This window comes from Salmo trutta, chromosome 8 (assembly GCF_901001165.1).
Source record: "Salmo trutta chromosome 8, fSalTru1.1, whole genome shotgun sequence".
NCBI lineage: Eukaryota > Metazoa > Chordata > Actinopteri > Salmoniformes > Salmonidae > Salmo > Salmo trutta.
Genome location: NC_042964.1, coordinates 9531885 through 9557474, shown reverse-complemented (window position 1 = coordinate 9557474; position 25590 = coordinate 9531885). Strand labels below are relative to the sequence as shown.

The following is a 25590-nucleotide window of genomic DNA, read 5'->3' as shown; positions in this document are numbered from 1 at the left end:
AGCTCGCTCTATGTCTTAATCAAAATTATGAATTGCCTCGTATCCGCTCGTCGTTCCCTTATGCCATAGTTTGTACGTCTCAATTGTCAGTAGAAACCACATTTGTTTAAGCAAGTCAGCTATGTTTTTTTTAAAGGCAGTAAATTAGAAATTGCACATGGGGACAAAGATCGTACTTTTTGGAGAAATGTCCTTTGGTCTGAGGAAACAAAAATAGCCATAATGACCATCGTTATGTTTGGAGGAAAAATGGGGAAGCTTGCAAGCCGAAGAACACCATCCCAACCGTGAAGCACGGGGGTGGCAGCATCATGTTGTTCGGGGTGCTTTCGCTATACGCGCTGACCAATGTGGTGAGTCCTCTCTTTCTCTGTTTTGGGGTTGTTGTTTTTTGGTGCTTGTGATGAATAAGAGAGAAAATAAGTATTCTAGAGAGGCTGGAGCTTACTGCTATAGGTGAGCACTGTAGCACGACTGCCTGTTAACATTTTACTTGATATTATGCCAATGTCATTCTCTCTCTCTTTCTCTATCATTATCTCGCTCTCTCTCTCATCCCTCTCTCTCTCCAGGTCACCAAAGGCACCTGTCTGTTGTCCTACAGTTTCTCAGTAAAATGCCCCCCGTCGGACAAACACTTGGCCTATTCACCAAAACAGAGGAGGGCATGGTCACTAGCAAACAGGAGCTCCAAACCTTCCTCAAGGCAGCCTACTCCCTGTACGTCAATCACAAGTGGCTGGGCACCCCTCAGAAGACAGTGGAACAAGCCAGATTGGCCTATTGCCATGCAGAAAGCCAAGAGAGTCTGATAACCCAGGTAAAGAATCTACTGTGGGTCAAACCATTCCTGAACCCAGACAAGGGGTGGTTCATCCCGGACAGCTACAGATACGTTGTGGAGGAAAGAGTGGTGCGGTTCACTCTAGATGGTTTCTCCCAGGTGATGGGGAGGTTCAGGCAATACCATGCCTCAGTGTAAAATGCATCTTAGGCAAGCTGTAGGAGGAAACATGAGGGGCCCCAAGCCCCAAAAAGTAACACATAAAGAAGACTTACACAGTAAATCTCTTGTTTTCCTCCAAAGTTACTTTAGGAACAGGAGCTCTGTACGACTCTGGGCAGTATTGAAGAGCTACCAAACAATAGCTATAACAAAATGCCTACAGAATCACTCAGTAGAAGCACAGATAGAACAATGAGACAGATATTTCACTGGATGTTTGAATGTGAAGCATCCGCTTGGTGTTTCCACGCACTTCCAAATATGGTAGTGAGAGGAAGCCCACTGGCGGGCAGTGGGAGAAGATTGAACAAGAGGGATTTTGGCCGACATTCTGTAAATGTTCTCATCAATGAAACATTTGATCTCAATACAGTTTTCTGTTTCCAAAAGTCGAATCTGTTATAAACAGAGTGGACTAAGGTTTGTAAACTTTAACCTTTGCAAAAGTTTTTAAAAAATTGCATTTTTTAGAAGGAGTGCAAAGGCGAATTTAGTTATTGCACATGTGCACTTCACAGAATAGGCGTTTCCTAACGAAAATATGCAGATGATGCTAGAATGCTCCAATAGGATCTTGCTAGCTCGTGCTTGGCTCTGCCCCCCTCCTTGCTTGTTCTGCCCACTATGGCTCATTTGATCCCATTGGAAATGACTGGCAGTGGTCTATCTTGGTATAGTCATAAAAATCTTTGGTAGCAGCCTTGGGTCTTTATTTGAAAAAGTGTCTGTGAACAGCACTGGGTCTCCCCTCGACAATAGTGGCAACAAAGATAGCAATGTTCAGCATAAGGAAAACATGGAGTATCTGTACGGTCCAAACAGTCTCATTGAGCTTAGTGACGATGGGTTGGACAATGGGTCAGAGCCTAAAAGCAAGACTGGGGAAAGAAATGTTCCCAGAGCAAGCCTCAGTGCTCAGACAGGATCCAACTCTTCCACTCCGGTCACTTCCTCTTCCTCCACCCACACAGGAAGTAATGTCATAGGATGCCACCTTTCCAACAAGTCAGTTTGTCAAATTACTGCCCTGCTAGCGCTTTCCCCAGTCAAAAGTACTGTTATTGTGAAGTGGAAATGTCTAGGAGCAACAACGGCTCAGCCGCGAAGTGTTAGGCCACACAAGCTCACAGAACAGGAACGCCGAGTGCTGAAGCACGTAGCGCGTAAAAATGGTCTGTTCTCGGTTGCAACACTCACTACCGACTGCCTCTGGAAGCAAGGTCAGCACAAGAACTGTTTGTCAGGGGGTTTCATGAAATGGATTTCCATGGCCCAGCACTCGCACACAAGCCTAAGATCACCATGCGCAATGCGAAGCATCGGCTGGAGTGGTGTAAAGCTTGCCGCCATTGGACTCTGGAGCAGTGGATACGCGATCTCTGGAATGATTAATCACACTTCACCATCTGGCAGTCCGACACAAATCTGGGTTTGGCGGATGCCAGGAGAACGTTACCTGTCTGAATGCATATTGCCAACTGTGAATTTTGGTGGAGGAAGAATAATGGTCTGGGGCTGTTTTCCATGGTTCGGGCTAAGACCCCTTTAGTTCCAGTTAACAGGAATGTTCAGGATGGTATGGCTACAAGCGAAAAAATACATTTACACCCATTTTCTCCCCGAATTACGAGGCGAAGGTCGAGTCATGCGTACTCCGAAACATGACCCGTCTGGCCGCGCTAATATCACAGTATCAAAATTCCAGACGTCACCACCACCCACACACACAATTATTCCCACTCAAAATAGGAATCATTTGATTTACTTTTTAAATTAATATTGTGTCAAAGTCAGACTTCATCAAATCAAATTGATTTTTATGTACAGTATTGACACCCTTGGTAAAGATGAACAATAATGACTGTATAAAATAAATAGTTCAAATACCGAGCTATATTTTATGCTGTATATAATTTGGGGGGAAATTATATTATTTTATATCAATACTAATTGCTGAGAGGGAGAGATTTTGTTTAACAAGTAATACTTTTTTCTCCAAAATGTAGGGGTCAAAATTATTGACACCCCTAAATATTCTTATAAAAGTAATCAAAAGTTTAGTATTTGGTCCCATATTCCTAGCACACAATGACTATATCAAACTTGTGACTCTGCAAACTTGTTGGATGCAGTTGCAATTTGTTTTGGTTGTGTTTCAGATTATTTTGTACCTCTCACCATTACCAATAATGGTTTTGGGAGTATGATCTTTGACCCTCTGGAACTTTCTCACTCATCATTGTTCACGATTCATTCAGGACTTTCCGTAACCATGGTAGCGTCCACATTCATGTAGAAGTGTTAAATTCTATTCTCATTTACAATGACAGTACAGAGTCATTATTGCTCATCTTTATCAAGAGTGGTAATAACTTCGGACACACATTTCATACAAAGTGAAACTTTACACTAGAAGTAAAAAAAAAAACTACTTCACTGTGATCATATTGAAAAAAAGATTATTTAGAAGAAGTGAACTTTCCCCTACTTAGACAGCTGGTTGTTGTGTTTCAGATTTTGGAGGGGGATGAGGTGGTGGACTGTGTGACAGTGGAGCCCTACATGCTGATCAACTGTGTGAAGCTCACCAACAACACTGCTAAAATGGACAGGAGGTGCAAGGCGTGTGTGTGTGTGTGTGTGTGTGTGTGTGTGTGTGTGTGTGTGTGTGTGTGTGTGTGTGTGTGTGTGTGTGTGTGTGTGTGTGTGTGTGTGTGTGTGTGTGTGTGTGTGTGTGTGTGTGTGTGTGTGTGTGTGTGTGTGTGTGTGTGTGTGTGTGCGTGCTTGCGTGCGTTTGTGTGTGTGTCAGCATATGTCTCAGGTGACTGTACAGCAGGGTTGACCCTGTGGTGAACACAGCAGTGTAGTGAAACACATTCAGTGACATGTGATTCCATTTCTGGAAGTGAGAATTGTGAGAACCTTTACTGACCTCACCACAGAAAACTGTTGAGATTCTGTTGAAATTCAGCCTGTACTGTATCTTCAAATCAAAGCAAATTCAATGTACTGTAAATGTTTTTGTGACCCTTGAATCCACTCTCATGTATCTAGGTGTTTATCACCTAAGGTCTGCCCTCTGTTGTAGCCTACAAAAGACTGGTTATCTCATCGTCTACATGTTTGATTTAAATTGATATTGATCTGTTTTATTTGCCTTTTGAGGCATATAGCAGGGAAGGTGGGTGTGTAATGTTGAAATGCTTCAATGGACGTTTATATGGGCTAGTTGAAGCAAAACTTACTTAGCAGAGGATGGTTTCGATCCATCGACCTCTGCGTTATGGGCCCAGCACACTTCCGCTGCGCCACTCTGCTTTCATCCACCCCAGATGAGACTCTGATGATGAGTCTCAATCACTGGTTTAGGAGGCCAGAGCCTAATCCATTAGGTCACTAGGGCACTGTTAAATAGGTAATAACTATATGAACTGAAAAAAAATCTTCATGGGAAGGTCTGAGACCTGCCCATGAAATGAGGCTTTTTTCATCCCTGTTTGCACTTCATAGCTAAAATCCAACTGGATAACATAGAATGGTTTCGATTCATCGACCTCTGGGTTATGAGCCCAGGACGTTTCCCCTGCACCACTCTGCTTCCCATGTCTTCTGCTGAGGAAGGAGTCATATAGCAGGGAAGGTGGGTGTGTAATGTTAACACTCTTCACTGGAAGTTTATATTGTATTCAATCAGATCACAGAAACTGCTACTGTGTGACTGTGTTTCCTTTCAGCTGTCTAAACCAAACATTGGATGGATTGTAGCTCGAACGGTTCAACCAAACAAGGAAGTCGCGTCCCATGCTCTGGTTAGATAAGCCAGTTTAGCGCCTGACATTAACAACAAACAAATTAGTCTCCAAATGATTTGTTAATTCAATGGTACCTTGTAACATCTCTCTTAGTGCACCATGGCTGTATTCAATAGGCACCAAATGGAAGAAAACTGACTATAACAGGGAGGGACTACTTAGACTTGTCCAATAAGAAACGCTCATTTTGTTTTCTGTTGCATAAACATTTTTTTTTTAATTTGGCTGTGTGCCCTAATGAATACAACCCAGGATGGCTTGTATAATATTCACTAGGTATAAGTTCATATGGTCTAGTTCATTGCATCAGGTGACTCGCCCACCTTCTCGAGATCTGATGACTGTGATGTCACAGATGCTGCTATTAGCACTCGTGACCTGTTACAGGCTTTACTAGCTTCCTCCTTTAACAAAGGTTATTTAGACAACAAGCTGCAAAATACAGTACTTACAGTTGGGGGGACTTTGCGATACCGATCAAGTTCATTTACACAATCCAAATGATTGTTTTTATTAGTTTCTGGCACCAGTTCATTTGCTTGGAGGGAAACAGGTAGAATAGCACCTGCCTTAACAGTACATCCAAAGTGGAGGCTGCTGAGGGGAGGACGGCTCATAATAATGGCTGGAACGGAGCAAATGGAATGGCATCAAACACGTGTTTGATGTATTTGATACCATTCCACTGATTCCACTCCACCCAGTACCACGAGCCCGTCCTCCTCAATATAGGTGCCACCGACCTCCTGTGATACAAACAAGTATTCATAGGAACGTCTTTTTGTAGAAACGTACCTATCACAACATAAAAGCCATATAAAATGCCATCTTTACCAGTTGTGAAGTTGCAAATACCATGCTTTTGTTTTATTTTACCGTGCTTTCGAACTCGTTGAGAAACGCTGATTCCACAAGCTGCGTAAACCATAAACTAAAAGTACAGCTATCATGCTTGTAAACTAATTTTAGTGTCCAAAAACCATATTCATATATTTATTTTATAAATACTTCTTTGTTGTTGCATTTTTCTCAGTTGTATGTGGTAAATTCCCACTTCCCACTTGGTTATGAACACAGCATTAGCCTGGCCCATGGAAACATATTATTCTTTGGTCTCATAGGACAGGAGTTTCTGGGCCTCTCTCGTGAAAAGTAAAACCTGAATCCAGTGCTGGCGCTAGGATCTGGAGCCTCAGTATCGTACTGTTTATAAGGAAGTGACTAAGCGCTCCTGAAGCAGTCAGTCTGCTTATTGGTGTGTGTGAGTGTGTGGAACATTTGGAAGCATGAGGACCTTCGTGTTGTTGATGTGCCTTGCAGTGGGCTGCCTGGCTCAGGTACCTCATACGTGCAGTAAGTAAAAGAAAGAGTGTGTGTATGTGTGTGTGTGAGAGAGAGAGAGAGAGAGAGCAATTGTGTTGTAAATTGAGTAGTAAACCTAAGAGCTGCAGTGTTATGAATGCCAGCCTCCAGTCAAAGATTAGCCACTGCGTACAGTATAACCCTGATTTAACACCTGTACTGTACAGTACTTGTACTGTAGGCAGAGCAGAGCTGGAAAAGTTGGTAGATGTTTTCTTCTATGTTTCCAGTGTATAGGTCCACCTTTATGGCTAAATTGTGCATTTAACACAAGAAAATTGATAAATAATTCACTTATAAAACACCTCTCCCTCTCTCAGGGTCTCCCCCTCTTCTGACCGGAGCCCTCTCCGTGGTAAGTCTGTGGTTTGTTTCTCCACAGTAGGTGGCAATACATGGCTATGGAGTTCCCATGATGATAATACCAGAAGGAATATTTTGACATATAAATATGACTGTAAATATAAAAATATATATATTGATATCCTTCCTGTCTTGTAAAATTACAAAATCAAAAATACTAATTTGGTCACAAAAAAAGCAAAGCAAATAAAAAAGGAAAGCAAATGCTGTATTGATATGGCAATTACTACATAATTTGCTATAATAATGATATACTCTGCTATAATAATGATATACTCTGCTATAATAATGATATACTCTGCTATAATAATGATGTACTCTGCTATAATAATGATATACTCTGCTATAATAATGATATACTCTGCTATAATAATGATATAATCTGCTATAATAATGATATACTCAGCTATAATAATTTTATACTCTGCTATAATAATCCCTGTCACACTCCTGTCCTTTCAGGCAAATGAGAAGTTTTATGCAAATGCCAAATACACCTATGATGCAATGCTCAAGCGTATCCGCTTCAAGGAGATCGGCTCTTATGAGAACAAGACATTCGGCGTTGATGCCCTTCTGCTCTTCAGAGAGGTAACAAACACTTATTCACAACAATAACCATGTATTCACAATAACAACCATTTATTCAACATACCGGTACACAGAAATCCCAGTCATGCTAGGGCTGTCAAACCATAAAATGTTTTTAATCGAGTTAATTGCAAATTCCAAAATTTGCTCAAAGTGAGCTGTAATTTACGATTTTTCATACAAAAACATCTTAATTTTGTCTAATGTAACGGTTCGCAGAATTTGTTTTTTTGTTCCTTTTTTGGGGGGGGTAGAGCATCTTTAATATTGCAAATAGATTGTGGCTTCAATCAATGTAATTGTCTGCATCATTTTCAATCCCTCATATATTTCTTTAGTAAATATATGTATATAAAATATATATTGAATATATTTTCCTTTATTATTTTCACCTAACCCTACCACCCCTCCCCTAATTGGACTAAACTATTGGACAACAACACTCAGGCTTCTACTTCCAGTTTATACATACTGTATTTAACGGACACAGTATATGTTACAATAGTTGTCTTTTGTTTGTTTTTAGTCCCACACTTCAGCTAACTTCAACCCCTCCCATCTATAGCTGAAGACCATCCCGTTTTGATTTCTATTTGTCATTTATTGTTCAACTGTGCTGTGATGTTTCACAAAAGTTCTGAATCTTTCTATTCTCATAGTTTCCAAAACAGCATGGAATACAATTAAGTATGGGAGGAGTACTAATTGAAGAAGTGGCAGAAACCAAACTATTGGGAGTGCAGCTAGACAACTGCTTATCATGGTCGTCTCAAATAACTAATCTATGTAAAAAAAAAAATAATAAAACAGCATGCATAATCAGAAGGATAGCTAAATATTTACCTGGAAAAATTCTTAAGCAAATAACACAAGCATTAATTGAGAGTCAGGTGAACTATTGTTCTGTGGTCTGGGGAAATGCATCATCAAGTGAAGTTAGGAGGCTGCAGATTGCACAGAACAAAGCAGCAAGGATTGTTTTACGGTGGAGATATGGTTCTTCTGTTGCAGTCATGCGCAGTGTTCTTGGTTGGTCATTATCAAAAACATGCTTATTTTATTTCATAATTGTCACGCCCTGACCAGGGGAACTCTGCTATTTTGGTCAGGGTGTGGTATTTCTATGGTTTATTTTCTATGTTTTGTTATAGCCTTTCTTTGTGGTTTATTTCTATGTTGGGCTCGGGGGTGATTTCCAATCAGACAGCTGTCGCTAGTTATGTCTGATTGGGAATCACATTTAAGTTCCTTTCCCCCCACGATGTTTGTGGGTTGTCTCTTTTTGTTGAGCAGTTAATGATCAGGCATTTTCTTGGTTTTGTGTACGTGTTTAATTCAGTGTAAGAATAAACATGTGTTCGCTCCCAGCTGCGTTTTGGTCCGCTTCCTCATCACCCGACGCCAATCGTTACAATAATATACATAATTTAAAATGGCCAAGTTCTATTCACAACGGTATTCAGTTGGTAAGAGACAGACATTTCGTAAAAACAAGGCATAGATTGTCCACCATCTATGCATTATCCAGACAGAAAAGCGAAATTTCGATTTAGAGCAATAAAGAAATTGAATAAATTAACTGAGCAAACCAGAAACCTTTCAATATATAAATGTAAACATTATTTTAAAACCATTTAAATATAATACATAGAAATGTTGTGGGACTATAGATGAAGAATCATTATTTTTTAGACTGAGTATTCATTGGGTTATTATGTTAGTATATTATGTATGTTTGTAATAGTGTGTTATATGTGAAAATGTGTTCGTATTATAAATTGTATTTTAATGTTTAAGGACTCTTGGAAGATTAGTCCAAATGGGGACTAAAAGAGATTCAAATCAAATCTACAGATTGTAAATTAAAGAAAACATTTTTGCTAAGAGTATGATTATATTATTGTTCGATTAATTATGACTTTTCAAATCACCCAGCAGTGCTATTTGCAGAGTTAGCTCCAGGTAAATGTTGCAATTCTAACAACATACACTGCTCAAAAAAATAAAGGGAACACTTAAACAACACAATGTAACTCCAAGTCAATCACACTTCTGTGAAATCAAACTGTCCACTTAGGAAGCAACACTGATTGACAATGCATTTCACATGCTGTTGTGCAAATGGGATAGACAACAGGTGGAAATTATAGGCAATTAGCAAGACATCCCCAATAAAGGCGTGGTTCTGCAGGTGGGGACCACAGACCACTTCTCAGTTCCTATGCTTCCTGGCTGATGTTTTGGTCACTTTTGAATGCTGGCGGTGCTTTCACTCTAGTGGTAGCATGAGACGGAGTCTACAACCCACATAAGTGGCTCAGGTAGTGCAGCTCATCCAGGATGGCACATCAATGCGAGCTGTGGCAAGAAGGTTTGCTGTGTCTGTCAGCGTAGTGTCCAGAGCATGGAAGCGCTACCAGGAGACAGGCCAGTACATCAGCAGACGTGGAGAAGGCCGTAGGAGGGCAACAACCCAGCAGCAGGACCGCTACCTCCGCCTTTGTGCAAGGAGGAGCAGGAGGAGCACTGCCAGAGCCCTGCAAAATGACCTCCAGCAGGCCACAAATGTGCATGTGTCTGCTCAAACGGTCAGAAACAGACTCCATGAGGGTGGTATGAAGGCCCGACGTCCACAGGTGGGGGTTGTGCTTACAGCCCAACACCGTGCAGGGCGTTTGGCATTTGCCAGAGAACACCAAGATTGGCAAATTCGCCACTGGCGCCCTGCGCTCTTCACAGATGAAAGCAGGTTCACACTGAGCACATGTGACAGACGTGACAGAGTCTGGAGACGCCGTGGAGAACGTTCTGCTGCCTGCAACATCCTCCAGCATGACCGGTTTGGGGTGGTATTTCTTTGGGGGGCCGCACAGCCCTCCACGTGCTCGCCAGAGGTAGCCTGACTGCCATTAGGTACCGAGATGAGATCCTCAGACCCCTTGTGAGACCATATGCTGGTGCGGTTGGCCCTGGGTTCCTCCTAATGCAAGACAATGCTAGACCTCATGTGGCTGGAGTGTGTCAGCAGTTCCTGCAAGAGGAAGGCATTGATGCTATGGACTGGCCCGCCCGTTCCCCAGACCTGAATCCAATTGAGCACATCTGGGACATCATGTCTCGCTCCATCCACCAACGCCACGTTGCACCACAGACTGTCCAGGAGTTGGCGGATGCTTTAGTCCAGGTCTGGGAGGAGATCCCTCAGGAGACCATCCGCCACCTCATCAGGAGTATGCCCAGGCGTTGTAGGGAGGTCATACAGGCACGTGGAGGCCACACACACTACTGAGCCTCATTTTGACTTGTTTTAAGGACATTACATCAAAGTTGGATCAGCCTGTAGTGTGGTTTTCCACTTTAATTTTGAGTGTGACTCCAAATCCAGACCTCCATGGGTTGATAAATTGGATTTCCATTGATTATTTTTGTGTGATTTTGTTGTCAGCACATTCAACTATGTAAAGAAAAAGGTATTTAATAAGATTATTTCATTCATTCAGATCTAGGATGTGTTATTTTAGTGTTCCCTTTATTTTTTTGAGCAGTGTATAAACCAGCTTTTCCTCCGACTTCTTCCAGGGTGTCATGTATACGATTAACCACAGGAACAAAACCTGTAAGAAGGAGAGGCTGAAGAGGGAGGACTTCCACCCTATGGAGATCCCTGCCGATGCTGCTTTGCTGGGCCAGGTGATCTTAGGGAGCTCCTCTGGTCCAGGACAAGGTCTGCTGGTCAACACCTGGTATGGAGAAGTTGCAACCCCAAGTGGTAAGGAAATGGACAAGGCATGCAGTTTGTTAAATGTTTGCCTTTTATTTGTGGCCTTCCTCTCTCCGAGGAATACCAAGAAACATTCCTAGCAACAATTTGTTGCATTGCAATTCAGTTTTGTGATTCTGTTATCAAATCACATTTCTACTCACTGATTGTGGCTTTCTGACTGTGGATCAATTTTATCTCCAGGTGAGGACAAGTGGATGAGTACCTTCACTGAGTTTGGGTGCATACCTGTCAGCTCTACATACTACACGGACAAGACCGGCTGGATGCTTACAACGTTAGTGTGTCTATTATCGGGCAGTGAATTAAATATGACAGTTTTTGTATATATAGTACCAGTCAAAGGTTTGGACACACCTACTCATTCAAGGGTTTTCTTTATTTGTACTATTTTCTACATTGTACAATAATAGTGAAGACATCAAAACTATGAAATAACACATTTGGAATCATGTAGTAGCCAAAAAAGTGTTAAACAAATGAAAATATATTTTATATTTGAGATTCTTCAAAGTAGCCACCCTTTGCCTTGATGACAGCTTTGCACACTCTTGGCATTCTCTCAACCAGCTTCATGAGGTAGTCACCTGGAATGCATTTCACTTAACAGGTGTGCATTGTTAAAAGTTAATTTGTGGAATTTCTTTCCTTCTTAATGCGTTTGAGCCAATAAGTTGTGTTGTGACAAGGTAGGGGTGGTATACAGAAGATAGCCCTATTTGGTAAAGGACCAAGTCCATATTATGACAAGAACAACTCAAATAAGCAAAGAGAAATGACAGTCCATCATCACTTTAAGACATGAAGGTAAGTCAATACGGAAAATTTCAACAACTTTCAACAACAAGTTTCTTCGAGTGCAGCAAAAACCATCAAGCGCTATGATGAAACAGGCTCTCATGAGGACCGCCAAAGGAAACAAAGACCCAGAGTTACCTCTGCTGCAGAGAAGTTCATTAGAGTTACCAGCCTCAGAAATTGCAGCCCAAATAAATGCTTCACACATCTCAACTGTTCAGAAGAGACTGCATGAATCAGGCCTTTATGGTCGAATTGCTGTTGAGAAACCACTACTAAAGGACACCAATAATAAGAAGAGACTGGCTTGGGCCAAGAAACACGAGTAATGGACATTAGACCGGTGGAAATCTGTCCTTTGGTCTGATGAGTCAAAATGTGAGATTTTTGATTCCAACCGCCATGTCTTTGTGAGACGCAGAGTAGGTGAACGGAGGATCTCCGCATGTGTGGTTTCCACCGTGAAGCATGGAGGAAGAGGTCTGATGGTGTGGGGTGCTGTGCTGGTGACACTGTATGATTTATTTAGAATTAAAGGCACACTCAACCAGCATGGGTACCACAGCATTCTGCAGTGATACACCATCCCATCTGGTTCGCGCTTAGTGGGACTATCATTTGTTTTTCAACAGGACAATGACCCATAACACACCTCCAGGCTGTGTGAGGGCTATTTGACCAAGGAGAGTGATGGTGCTGCATCAGATGACCTGGCCTCCACAATCACCCGACCTCAACCCAATTGAGATGGTTTGGGATGAGTTGGACCGCAGAGTGAAGGAAAAGCAGCAAGCAAGTGTTCAGCATATGTGGGAACTTTTTTTGGTTACTACATGATTCCATATGTGTTATTTTATAGTTTCGATGTCTTCACTATTATTCTGCAATGTAGAAAATAGTAAAACTAAAGAAAAACCCTTCAATGAGTGGTGTGGTCTGTCCAAACTTCTGTCTGGTACTGTATATATATATATATATATATATATATATATATGTGTGTGTATTGTCATATTTGACATCAATACGTGGTCTATGTAGTCTTTGTTTCATGTCCTCATTCTGAGAAACTTCCTCAGTCCATTATGTGTTCCTGAAAGCAATCAAAAGAATGTCTTAATTCGCTTGTGTGATACTTCTGGAAACATAGAATCCATCATTTTATAATAATAAAAGTGTTATGAATTATTAACACTTAACTACCCTCAAGCATGGATTTGACTGTTGTTAAATCTACAGATGTCCATTATGTTATAATTATATAATCTTTTCATTTTTTTACTCACAGCTTCTTCAACATTGTTGTTGGGATCACGGACCCCCAGGAGTTCTTCCCTCCTAAATTCTGTCAGGACGCTAAACTGGATGAGACTGCAGAGGCTGCCAACTTCTACAGCATTTTCAAAAACCTTACAAAATATTCCTGAAGGACATTGTCTTTCATTCTCTTATGAGAATTTCACACAACTATTGCTTCTTTTTAGCCTGAGATAAAAAGCTTCTTTTTTTAAAATGAATTCATAAATATAAAAAAGGACTGTGTTAGTGTAGGAAAAAGGGGTAAAACACAAGTTACAAAAAAAATCTAGTACTGACCATGTTACAAGTCAGTTGCACTGAGCATTATATGTAAACATTACCATCGCAAACGTTAATTTCTTTCCTTACTACATATGGGCCTTGGAAATGTGTACTTGCATTGTGAACTGTCCTTCTGAATAACTTATTTTCAAAGGCAAGTCTACAGTCCGGGTTAGGGTTTGGCCGGGGTAGACCGTCATTGTAAATAAGAATTTGTTCTTAACTGAATTGCCTAGTTAAATAAAGGTCAAATCAAATCAAATACGGTAATTGTTTCATAGTATAGTGGACAGCTAGCACTTCACAATACCTCTTCGTATTATGTAGACATAGAAGTAAAAGTCCAGATAAGAGACTCGGTCAGTTGTTTCAAGAAATTACTTATTTATTACGTTCACATCTCATTCATGTCAAAACTATACTCACTCCCTGACTCAGGTGCAATATGGAACAACAGACAGACTTCAACAACCAACTAGCTACTGTGCTACAGGACAGGTTAACGTGGTAGCAGTAAAATGTCACTCCCCTTAGCTCCTCCACCTCCTGCACTCCCACATTGGCAGCCATCCACTGTGGCTCCCAGCCCTTTTTTTCCAACCACAACATCCTGGCATCAGGGTCATCGTCTGAAAACCGGAGGTGAGACCCAGAGTTCCTCAACGCCTCCATGTACTGCTTTAGCACCTGGCTGGCCTTGGCTCCCCATTCCCTAGACTGTAGCAAGGTATCTATGGTGCACTTGTCTAGAATGAGGTCCAGGCTCTCAGAACCAAGTCCAGCTTAGAGGAAGGGTTCTGAGGTTACATGACTTTGGTTGCTCTGTGTTCCTCCATTAGGCGCACAGCAATAGGGGAGATGTCAGCACAGGTCATCTGCACTGGCCAGGGAGAGTCTTTGTGTATGCAGGGTCGTAGGCCAGAGGAACCACAGCCCATGTCGAGGACGCTTAGTAAGGCATCCGAGTTGGGAATGTGGCATGGGCAGGATGAAGTGCCGGATTGAGTCAAAATCAAAGAACCATTCAAAGGTCTAGCTTTTGTTTTCTGTGTAGAATCGGTCCCATGTTGCTTTTTCGTCCATGTTGTTGATAAGTTAGTAGGGACAGAAAGGTGAATATCAGGGAGAAACCTAAAACATACTGGCGGTATTATATAATTCTCATAATGTCAGTTTATAAACCCTTACAGCAGGGTTTCCCTACCACTACACAGCCATTATAAATAACCAACTCATCATCAAGCTTTGATTATTTGAATCAGCTGTGTAGTGCTAGGGCAAAAAACTAAACGTGCATTGGGGGCAGGGCCGAGTTTGGGAAACACTGCCTTAAAGGGGCAGTTGCTTCATCCATTGTTGGACTTTTGAATTAATGAAATGTGCCCATTGATTCTTGAAGGATCATTTATAAATGCCTCATGAGCTTAGTTCAACTGTTGTACCCCATCAGAACCCAAAATATAAGCTTGTTTCACTCCAATGTTTGTAAAGTAAATGTAAACAAACACTATATAGCCTCAAAACATGGTTAAAACTATTGTCACGAATTCCCTGCTGGTAACTATTATCTCACAACCCTTTCAAGTTGCACACTCCTCTCCCTACCGGAGCCGGAAAGTCTAGGGAAGGGGTGTCAAACTCATTCGATGGTGGGCCAAGTGACTGCAGGTTTTTTGTTTTTCCTTTCAATTAAGACCTAGACAACCAGGTGAGGGGAGTTCCTTACTAATTAGTAACCTTAATTAATCAATCAAGTACAAAGGTGGTGTAAAAAACCTGTAGACACTCAGCCCTCCTGTGGAATACATTTGGCACGTGGTCTAGGGGTAACATAAACCAGCCTCTCAAACGCTCTCTGGCCTGTGTGACCTGGGCCCTGATTGGTTGCTAAGAGGCACATTGTTAGGGGGCAGGTCACCTGACAGCTCTTCTGACTGTGCAGCTCTTCTGACTGACTTTCTCAACAGAAATAGCTGAATAGATAGCAAGTAAGCTAGATAACAGTATTTAGCTAGTAGCCAGAGGTGAAATGGAATGTGTTAGCATCTAGGTTGCATCAACTTATTTTATGAAATAGAAAGAAATGGAGACATACTTGTTAGACTGGATTGGTGTCTCACGTGATGTTGTGATTCATTTCCCTAACATCCTTGGCTAGATTGTCAGTATGTTTAAAATCTCACTGCTCCTGTAGCTACATACTGTGTGCGCAGTGGTGGACGGCTGCGCATGCGTCAACCAATGAAAACAAGTATGCAGTACTGTGGAGGCACTTCTATATACGCTGTTTTCGATACACACACACACACATATATATATAGTTGAAGTCAGAAGTTTACATACACCTTAGCCAAATACATTTAAACTCAGTTCTTCGCAATTCCTGACATTTAACCATAGTAAAAATTCCCTGTCGTAGGTCAGTTAGGATCACCATTTTATTTTAAGAATGTGAAATGTCAGAGCACTAGTAGAGAGAATGATTTATTTCAGCTTTTATTTCTTTCATCACATTCCCAGTGGGTCAGAAGTTTACATACACTCAATTAGTATTTGGTAGCATTGCCTTTAAATTGTTTAACTTGGGTCAAACATTTCAGGTAGCCTTCCACAAGGTTCCCACAAAAAGTTGGGTGAATTTTGGCCCATTCCTCCTGACAGAGCTGGTGTAACTGAGTCAGCTCACACACGCTTTTTCAGTTCTACCCACAAATCTTCTATGGGATTGAGGTCAGGGCTTTGTGATGGCCACTCTAATACCTTGACTTTGCTGTCCTTAAGCCATTTTGCCACAACTTTGGAAGTATGCTTGGGGTCATTGTCCATTTGGAAGACCCATTTGCGACCAAGCTTTAACTTCCTGACTGATGTCTTGAGATGTTGCTTCAATATATCCACATCGTTTTCCTTCTTCATGACGCCATCTATTTGGTGAAGTGCACCAGTCCCTCCTGCAGCAAAGCACCCCCACAACATGATGCTGCCACCCCGGTGCTTCACGTTTGGAATGGTGTTCTTCGGCTTGCAAGCTTCCCCCTTTTTCCGCCAAACATAACGATGGTCATTATGGCCAAACAGTTCTATTTTTGTTTCATCAGACCAGAGGACATTTCTCCAAAAAGTATGATCTTTGTCCCCATGTGCAGTTGCAAACCGTAGTCTGGCTTTTTATGGCGGTTGTGGAGCAGTGGCTTCTTCCTTGCTGAGCGGCCTTTCAGGTTATGTCGATACAGGACTCGTTTTACTATGGATATAGATACTTTTGTACCTGTTTCCTCCAGCATCTTCACAAGGTCCTTTGCTGTTGTTCTGTGATTGATTTGCACTTTTCGCACCAAAGTACGTTAATCTCTAGGAGACAGAACGCGTCTCCTTCCTGAGCGGTATGACGGCTGCGTTGTCCCATGGTGTTTATACTTACCTTCAGTCATTTGGAAATTGCTCCCAAGGATGAACCAGACCTGTGGAGGGTTTTTTTTCTCTTGAGGTCATGGCGGATTTTTTTTTTTTTTCCATGTCAAGCAAAGAGGCACTGAGTTTGAAGGTAGGCTTTGAAATACATCCATAGGTACACCTCCAATTGACTGAAATGATGTCAATTAGCCTATCAGAAGCTTCTAAAGCCATGACATCATTTTCTGGAATTTTCCAAGCTGTTTAAAGGCACAGTCAACTTAGTGTATTGTACACTTCTGAGCCACTTGAATTGTGATAGTGAATTATAAGTGAAATAATCTGTCTGTAAACAATTGTTGAAAAAATGACTTGTGTAATGCACAAAGTAGATGTCCTAACCGACTTGCCAAAACTATAGTTTGTTAACAACAAATTTGCAGAGTGGTTGAAAAACTGTACGTAAAGTGTACGTAAACTTCCAACTTGAACTGTACAGTACCAGTCAAAAGTTTGGACACACCTACTTATTGAAGGGTTTTTCTTTAGTGTTACTACATTGTAGAATAATAGTGAATACATAAAAACTATGAAACACATGGAATCATGTAGTAACCAAAAAAAGTGTTAAACAAATCAAGTTCCCACATATGCTAAGCACTTGTTGGCTGCTTTTCCTTCACTCTGCGGTCCAACTTATCCCAAACCATCTCAATTGGGTTGAAGTCGGGTGATTGTGGAGGCCAGGTCATCTGATGCAGCATCATCACTCTCCTACTTGGTCAAATGGTCCTTACACAGCTTGGAGGTGTGTTATGGGTCATTGTCCTGTTGAAAAACAAATGATAGTCCCACTATGTGTGAACCAGATGGGATGGTGTATCACTGCAGAATGCTGTGGTACCAATGCTGGTTGAGTGTGTCTTTAATTCTAAATAAATCATAGTGTCACCAGCACAGCACCCCACACCATCAGACCTCTTCCTCCATGCTTCACGGTGGAAACCACACATGCAGAGATCCTCCGTTCACCTGCTTTGCATCTCTCAAAGACATGGAGGTTGGAACCAAAAATCTCACATTTTAACTCACCGGTTTAATGTCCATTACTCGTGTTTCTTGGCCCAAGCCAATCTCTTCGTAATGGTGTCCTTTAGTGGTGGTTTCTTTGCAGCAATTCAACCATGAAGGCCTGATTCACTCAGTCTCCTCTGAACAGTTGATGTTGAAATGTTTGTTACTTGAACTCCGTGAAGCATTTATATGGGCTGCAATCTGAGGTGCAGTTAACTCTAATGAACTTCTCTGCAGCAGAGGTAACTCTGGGTCTTCCTTTCCTGTGGCGGTCCTCATGAGAGCCAGTTTCGTCATCGCGCTTGATGGTTTTTGCTACAGCACTCAAAGAAACTTTCAAAGTTCTTGACATTTTCCAGATTGACTGACCTTCATGTCTTAAAGACTGTTGTTTCTCTTCGCATATTTAAGCTGTTCTTGCCATAATATGGACTTGGTCTTTTACCAAATAGGGCTATCTTCTGTATACCACCCCTACCTTGTCACAACACAACTGATTGGCTGAAACGCATTAACGAAAGAAATTCCACAAATTAACAAGGCACACCTGTTAATTGAAATGGTGACTACCTCATTTTAAATAAACAATGACGGCCTTCCCCCGGCCAAACCCGTACGACGCTGGGCCAATTGTGCGCCGCCCTATGGGACTCCCAATCACTGCCGGATGTGATACAGCCTGGATTCGAACCAGGCTGTATCGACACTGCAGCGACACCTCTTGCACTGGGATGCAGTTCCTTAGACCGCTGCGCCACTCGGGAGGTAGCCTGAGGTGAGAGAATTCCAAGAATGTGCAAAGCTGTCATCAAGGCAAAGGGTGGCTACTTTGAACTATCTAAAATAGAAAAATATATTGATTTGTGTAACACTTTTGGTTACTACATGATTCCATGTGTTATTTAATAGTTGTCTTCACTATTAAATTCTACAATGTAGAAAATGGTTTAAAAAATTAAATAAAACTTGAGTAGGTGTGTCCAAACTTTTGACTGGTACTGTGTGTCACACACACACACACACACACACAGAGAGAGATAAGGACATTACATACACACGGAAGTTATTCAAATACTACATTTCCGATTGCTGCTATGCCCGCTGAAATGTGACGATACCAGACGAGTGACAAATACAAGTCAAATAAGATGTAATCCCTTTAATAACTCATGAAACGCAGTGGACCAAAGCAAAATAAATCAAACAAAAAAAGCAAGTTGATAACATTTACAACCAAAAAAAAAAAAAAAAACCTGTACAACTCTACACTCCTGCAGTCACTGCTATTTTTTGGGAAAATCTTTTTTTATTTATTCACTTTTCTGTGATGAGGGGAAACTCTGGAGTGAAGGGGAGGGGGAAGAGGGCTGTATAATGTGATTGTTTTTTTCCCCTCAGATACAATAGTGTAACCTTCGTACACACGTATGCATCAACGTGGCAGTTGAAGTATTTCTCCACTGCCACTACAGCAGTGGAAAGGGGGGGGGAATCTCTCTAAACAGCAGATTGTTATTTGTACAAGATGTCATAGTGGCCGGGTCTATAGAGGAGGAAGACACGAGGCTCGCTGCCTTCAGGGAAGACGTGGTGGTTGACAGAGCCTCCCTCACCCCGGTCCATGTACTCCACTAGGATGGACACGTTCAGGGCCTGGGCCAAGGCAATGATGTGGATATGGTCACTTTCTTTAGACATGGGCTCCACCTCCTGGACAAGAGAAACAGAGGACAATTGAAGTGTTTTGACTTGTTATTGCTGTTACGCAAGACAGAAAAAGTAATGAAGACATTGGAATGTGCATGCTTCGTACCCAAGAGTACCATGTAGTAACACTAGTTCTGACTCATTGCACACAACCAGACAAAATTCAAGCCATATGTAAACAAATCCTCAATCTAGCTTCTCGCCGTTAACCAGCGTTGTGTTTATTAAAACACTATCAAAACAAACAAAAAAAATTGCACAAGAATAACAAGTGTTTCTTATTGGGCGAGTAGAAATAGTTTCACCCCGTTTCAGAGCGTTTTCATCCGCTTCATATCTACTGAACACAACCCAATAGTAACCCACCTGCTGGCAGAACTCCTTGACGGAGCGTCCACCCTCGATGAAGTGCTGGAAGAAGCCGTGCTCCCTCTGCAGGTAGCCTGAGGTGAGCAGCCGCAAGTACACCACGATGTAGTCCGACACGCTCTGGTCTCTGAAGGAGCCCAGCAGCTCACGGAGGCCCGGCTGCTTCTCACACAGCTCCAACAGGTCCATGAACTAGGGGAAGAATTAACAATAATATGGTCAGTTAGGTGATGATTTTATGTGACGTCACTAACAGCTGTTAACATGTTCAGTATATGTGTAATGTGTGTGTGCTGGCACTGTTGTTCAAGTGTGTGTAATAATAAAACAGCAACTCACAGTATTGTGGAAGTCTTCGATGGTGAACTCTGTAAAACCCTGGTTGACCAGGTCCAGTTTGCTCTTTGCTGCCACTGCTTTGAACCTACAGAGACATACATTGCATCATCGGTATTCAGTAGCTATTAATGCAGCAACACTAACCAGATGACATCTATCGTATTACAGAGTCGGCTTTACTGAACATCGAGGATCTAGATGCACTATGGAAGTGCTACGTTACCTCTGCAGCTCTTTGCTGTCTTCTAGCAGTGATTCGAGATGTGAAAAGCCAAAAGCTCTGTAGAAACAGTTCCCATCTGGCCGCGTCTTGCGGATATACGAGTATTTTTTGTGTAAATCCTAAGGGGGAAGAAACAGGGACAGAGTATACACAGTAAATACAATCGTAATGTGACTATTTCGAACCTTCATTAGATGTGGTCATAAGGAACTTTTTAGCGTTAAACCAGTAATATAATAATAAATAACAAGCCATTTAGCAGACACTAGTCATGTGTGCATGCATTTTACATATGGCTGGTCCAGGGAATCAAACCCACTATCCTGGCATTGCAAGCACCTTGCTCTACCAACTGAGCTACAGAGAACCAATGTTCCCTGCCAAGTAGAGTGCAAAATACATTTCATCCCATGGAGAGAAGCACGAGACTGAACTTCATGCAACTTTCTAGAGTTTTCCCCGTTAACAAACACTATCAACGTTTCCCAATTGTGATTGAATCAATGCAACATTCTGAAACAAAACGAACTATGCAAGATATTTTGTTGTATGCAGAACACATCAGAGTAGGGTTCTATTGCGCACGACTCAGCCCATACAGAGAACAGCGCGGCATAACCAATCAAAGCTGCAGTAGGCCTATATGCAAATAGACCATTGCCATATATGGATCTGTGCCATTTACTTTGAACTGGTGTGTTCACAGCGGTCACGAGTAGATGGGCTTGTTTAGAGATCAAAGCAAAAGCTGCATGTAGCCACATGTGCACATTTTGATCATATCCTTTGCTAGTTAGTGAGTTATAAGTGCAGTTATTGATAATTTGTAGTCAGCAATAGGGGAGTGATTTCTTCCAACAAGAGCACAAAATGTGTACATTTCTAGACATCTTTGAAAAGCCAGTCACGTAAAGAGCTTTTGTCTTAAAGGGGCAGTGTTGTATTTTGAGACAGGACTGAATAAGCTAAGTAGCCAATAGGCAGAGGGTAGCATAATTTGTCGGATTCTCTGTAATAATGGTATGGGAATAATGTATTTTTGTAAAGTGGTTTCTTGCATCAAACAACATTTCCAGTCACCTCCTTGTCTGAAGGACAAGTGGATAAACAGGTTAATGTCAAACCCATCATGTTTTTCTTTCTTCAAAGGAGACTGAAAAACATCCATCTCAAGGCCATCAGACTTAAATAGCCATCACTAGCACATTAGAGACTGCTACCCTATATACATTGACTTGAAATCTCTGACCACTTTAATAAGTGAACACTAGTTACTTTTATAATGTTTACATATTTTGCATTACTCATCTCATATGTATATAATGTATTCTATCCTACTGTATCTTCGTCTATGCCACTCCGACATTGCTCATCCAAATATTTATATCTTCTTAATTCCATTCCTTTACTTAGATTTGTATGTATTGTGAAATTGTTAGATATTACTTGTTGATATTACTGCACTGTCGGAGCTAGAAACACAAGCATTTCGCTACACACGTGTCTTCCCTGTCGCTCAGTTGGTAGAGCATGGTGTTTGCAACGCCAGCATGGTGTGTGCAACGCTAGGGTTGTGGGTTCGATTCCCACGGGGGGCCAGTACAAACATTTTTTTTTTTTTTAAATACAAATAAAAAAAATAATGCATGAAATGAAACGTATGCATTCACTACTGTAAGTCGCTCTGGATAAGAGCGTCTGCTAAATGACTAAAATGTCAAATGTAGAATGCAATAACATCTGCTAAACACGTGTATGTGAGCAATAAAATTTGATTTAACTATAGGCATTGAACACCACACATTGGCTGCTACTGTAGGCTGAATGATAGAACAGCTATTTCCATGTTAAAATGTTATGAGATGCATTTTCTCCCTTGTTTTTTTATGATAGGCCTACATTATGATCAAACAGCCACATTAGCCTACTTGGCCACTGTTTTAACAGTAATTTAAAGCAGCTACAGCCTCAGTGTTCACAGTAAACGCACGCTGGGAGTTGCACAAAATGTTCAATGTTCACGTTTGCACTAAGCAGACTGGAAATTTGCTCAGTGCCCAAAAATTTGAGGGAACATTGCAAAGGACCTGTATAAAGTCATGCAGATTCACATCCTGTAATACAAGAATCTTGTGGTTTTACTTACCTTGATCTTGAGCTGATAAATGGTGTCTTCCACGGCATACTCTCTCTGCAACACTGACAGTTCCTGTCTGTCTGACACTAAAGGGATGCTAGTTGCAATCTAGTAAGACAGACAGACAGACAGACAGACAGACAGACAGACAGACAGACAGACAGACAGACAGACAGACAGACAGACAGACAGACAGACAGGAGACAGACAGACAGAGACAGACAGACAGTTAAGGCACAGATGTTGTATACTCACAGATTTATAGAAACCAATATAAAACAACAGGGTCTGCATTTAGACAGGCAGCCCAAATCTAATATTCAGATCAGCTCTGAAAAAGGTCTGATGTGAAAAGATCTAATGTGATTGGTCAAATGCCCAATTAGTGGGAGAAAAAAATATCAGAATTGGGCTGCCTGTCTAAACAGCCTGGGTGATCCAAAACATGTGATGCAAAGGCATGGACTTCAACCTTTTCCACATCGGACTTATGTCAGTCTAATTAAAAAACATTAGCCTGCACATTATCAATGTTTATTCAAGTGTAAAATCTCTCACCTCCTGCTGGATTCGATCCTGCTGAGCCATAATAGCCTCATCATAAGCGAGGCAGTTTACTCCTCCCGCTAGAGAAGAAAAAACACCATAGAAGTTTGTAAACATTTTAAAAAGGCCAGTTCTGGTTATGTAATTTATACCACAACATGAGATTGATGACAGTAGGCATGTATTTTAAGCAAATTCTGTAATCACATATCAGTCTATTGATAAATATAAGTATTGAAGCTGGTTCACGTGGGGTGCAAGTGCAACTAGAATTGATTAACTAACAAAGCTTGCGAACGTTAGTGCTAGCCAGCTAACTATCCAATTTCAGTTATGGCGTCAATAAAAACATTTGACAACCAATTGAAAGTCGGCAAAAATATACTGTGAGTGAGATCCTACATTATGTCGCATAATAAAACTTAATGGTATATACTCCATCCTCCCGAAAAATATAGCTATGTCAAAAAATGCGTTTCTTTGTGTGTGTGTGACTTGAATGCTATGGCCTCCCCCATTCCCTTCTCATATTCATGCAAGCAGCTTGTCCCTCAACTGCCATCACTAGATTCCCTAACAACCACATTACACCTCCATAAAAAAATAATGCATTAATAGCCGAAGCCGGTTATATTAGTCATCTTTCGTTTTGATGTTGTTTCACTCACCCTCCATCTCTCCCTGTGTTGTTTCCTGCTGCTGTTCCTCCGCCATTTTAGCTGTAGAATTCTGTTTCCTTCGTCTCTCTGACCTCATTCTAAACTTCCGGGTTACACTAGTAGTCCAGGGGTGCAATCTATATCTATATGTAAATCCTGTAATCATTATTCCAAACAGACGGACAACTACCGTTTCTATTGGACAAATTCAGGTAGGTCCAGCCCCGTTTCGTTCTGTTTGGTTCCCGGGGGATACACCCCCTGTGCCAGCAACTAGTTATTTTCTGACAAATGCATATAAATACAGATATAACACATATTTAGAACAGGTCATTAGTTTCCTGGCTCAAATAACTATCTGTTATATACTTGCAGCTAATGTGTGCAGATTTAAAACTTTTCAAATTTATAGATTTTTAATATGAGTTTTTTTGTCATTTAGCAGACCATCAATTTACAGGACAAATTAGGGTTAAGTGTCTTGCTCAAGGGAACGTGGACAAATTTTTCACTTAGTTGGCTCGGGGATTCGGACCAGCGACTTTTCGGTTACTGGCCCAACGCCCTTAACCACAAGGCTACCCTAGTTTTTTTTGTAGGTCCTCATTCTCAAACACTTGGGTCAGCTCATGTGCAAATGGATTATACAGTGCATTCGGAAAGTATTCAGACCCCTTGTCTTTTTCCACATTTTGTTACGTTACAGTCTTATTCTAAAATGGATTCAGCCTCCAAGTTTGGAACCACCAAGACTCTTCCTAGTGCTGGCCACCCAGCCAAACTGAGCAATTGGGAGAGAAGGGCATTGGTCAGGGAGGTGACCAAGAACCTGATGGTCACTCTGACAGAGTTCCAGAGTACCTCCGCGGAGATGGGAGAACCTTCCAGAGGACAACCATCTCTGCAGCACTCCACCAATCAGGCCTTTATGGTAGAGTGGCCAGACGAAAGCCACTCCTCAGTAAAAAGCACATGACAGCCCACTTGGAGTTTGCCAAAAGGCACCTAAAGGACTCTCAGACCATGAGAAACAAGATTCTCTAGTCTGATGAAAGCAAGATTGAACTCTTTGGCCTGAATGCCAAGTGTCACATCTGGAGAAAACCTGGCACCATCCCTACAGTGAAGCATGGTGGTGGCAGCATCATGTTGTGGGTATGTTTTTTTTTTTAGAGGCAGGGACTAGGAGACTAGTCAGGATTGAGGTAAAGATGAACAGAGCAAAGTACAGAGATATCCTTGATGAAAACCTGCTCCAGAGCGCTCAGGACCGGAGCGAAGGTTCACCTTCCAACAGGACAACGACCCTAAGCACACAGCTAAGACAATGCAGGAGTGGCTTCGGGACAAGTCTCTGGCGCTCCCCATCCAACCTGACAGAGCTTGAGGAGCTGCAGAGAAGAATGAGAGAAACTCTCCAAATACAGGTGTGCAAAGCTTGTAGCGCCATACCCAAGAAGACTCAAGGCTGTAATCGCTGCCAAATGTGCTTCAAAAAGTACTGAGTAAAGGGTCTGAAAACCTTTGTAAATTAGTTTACACCTGTGGTTGCTTTGTCATTATGGGGTAGTTTGTGTAGATTGATGAGGGGGGGAACAATTTAATATTTTTTTGAATAATGCTGTAACATAACAAAATGTGGAAAAAGTCAAGGGGTCTGAATACTTAACAAATTCCCTGTATAGACACACACGGAGATGACAGCGGCATGATTTTGAAGCCACCTCACATCCATACCATTGTAAAAATATTTTGTAAGCTATGAATCGCTACATTTAATTAATATACAAGTAATTTATTCAAGTATAACTACTTGAAAGTTCTGTTCCAGTCCCTACTACACCCCATGTTG

At 41.5% G+C, this 25590-nt stretch overlaps 2 protein-coding genes and 1 non-coding gene across 3 annotated transcripts; 1 reads left to right on the top strand and 2 right to left on the bottom strand.

Moving 5' to 3' along the window:
* Positions 1-4252: 4252 nt before the first annotated feature.
* On the bottom strand, positions 4253-4324 carry trnam-cau (transfer RNA methionine (anticodon CAU)). Its single transcript has one exon. It is a non-coding gene; the product is annotated as a tRNA-Met (tRNA).
* Positions 4325-6009: 1685 nt separating this feature from the next.
* LOC115198158 (ependymin) lies at positions 6010-13553 on the top strand. The gene is made up of 6 exons (XM_029759900.1): positions 6010-6171; positions 6501-6535; positions 7006-7134; positions 10714-10903; positions 11099-11192; positions 12999-13553. The coding sequence occupies exons 1-6, from the start codon at positions 6105-6107 to the stop codon at positions 13135-13137; spliced, it is 654 nt and encodes a 217-aa protein (XP_029615760.1). The 5' UTR covers positions 6010-6104; the 3' UTR covers positions 13138-13553.
* Positions 13554-18902: 5349 nt separating this feature from the next.
* On the bottom strand, positions 18903-23897 carry LOC115198157 (ubiquitin thioesterase OTUB1). Its single transcript, XM_029759897.1, has 7 exons — positions 23748-23897; positions 23092-23159; positions 22543-22641; positions 20397-20515; positions 20174-20258; positions 19832-20026; positions 18903-19468 (listed from the first exon to the last, which is right to left on the bottom strand). The coding sequence occupies exons 1-7, from the start codon at positions 23833-23835 to the stop codon at positions 19271-19273; spliced, it is 852 nt and encodes a 283-aa protein (XP_029615757.1). The 5' UTR covers positions 23836-23897; the 3' UTR covers positions 18903-19270.
* Between the last annotated feature and the right edge of the window lie 1693 nt (positions 23898-25590).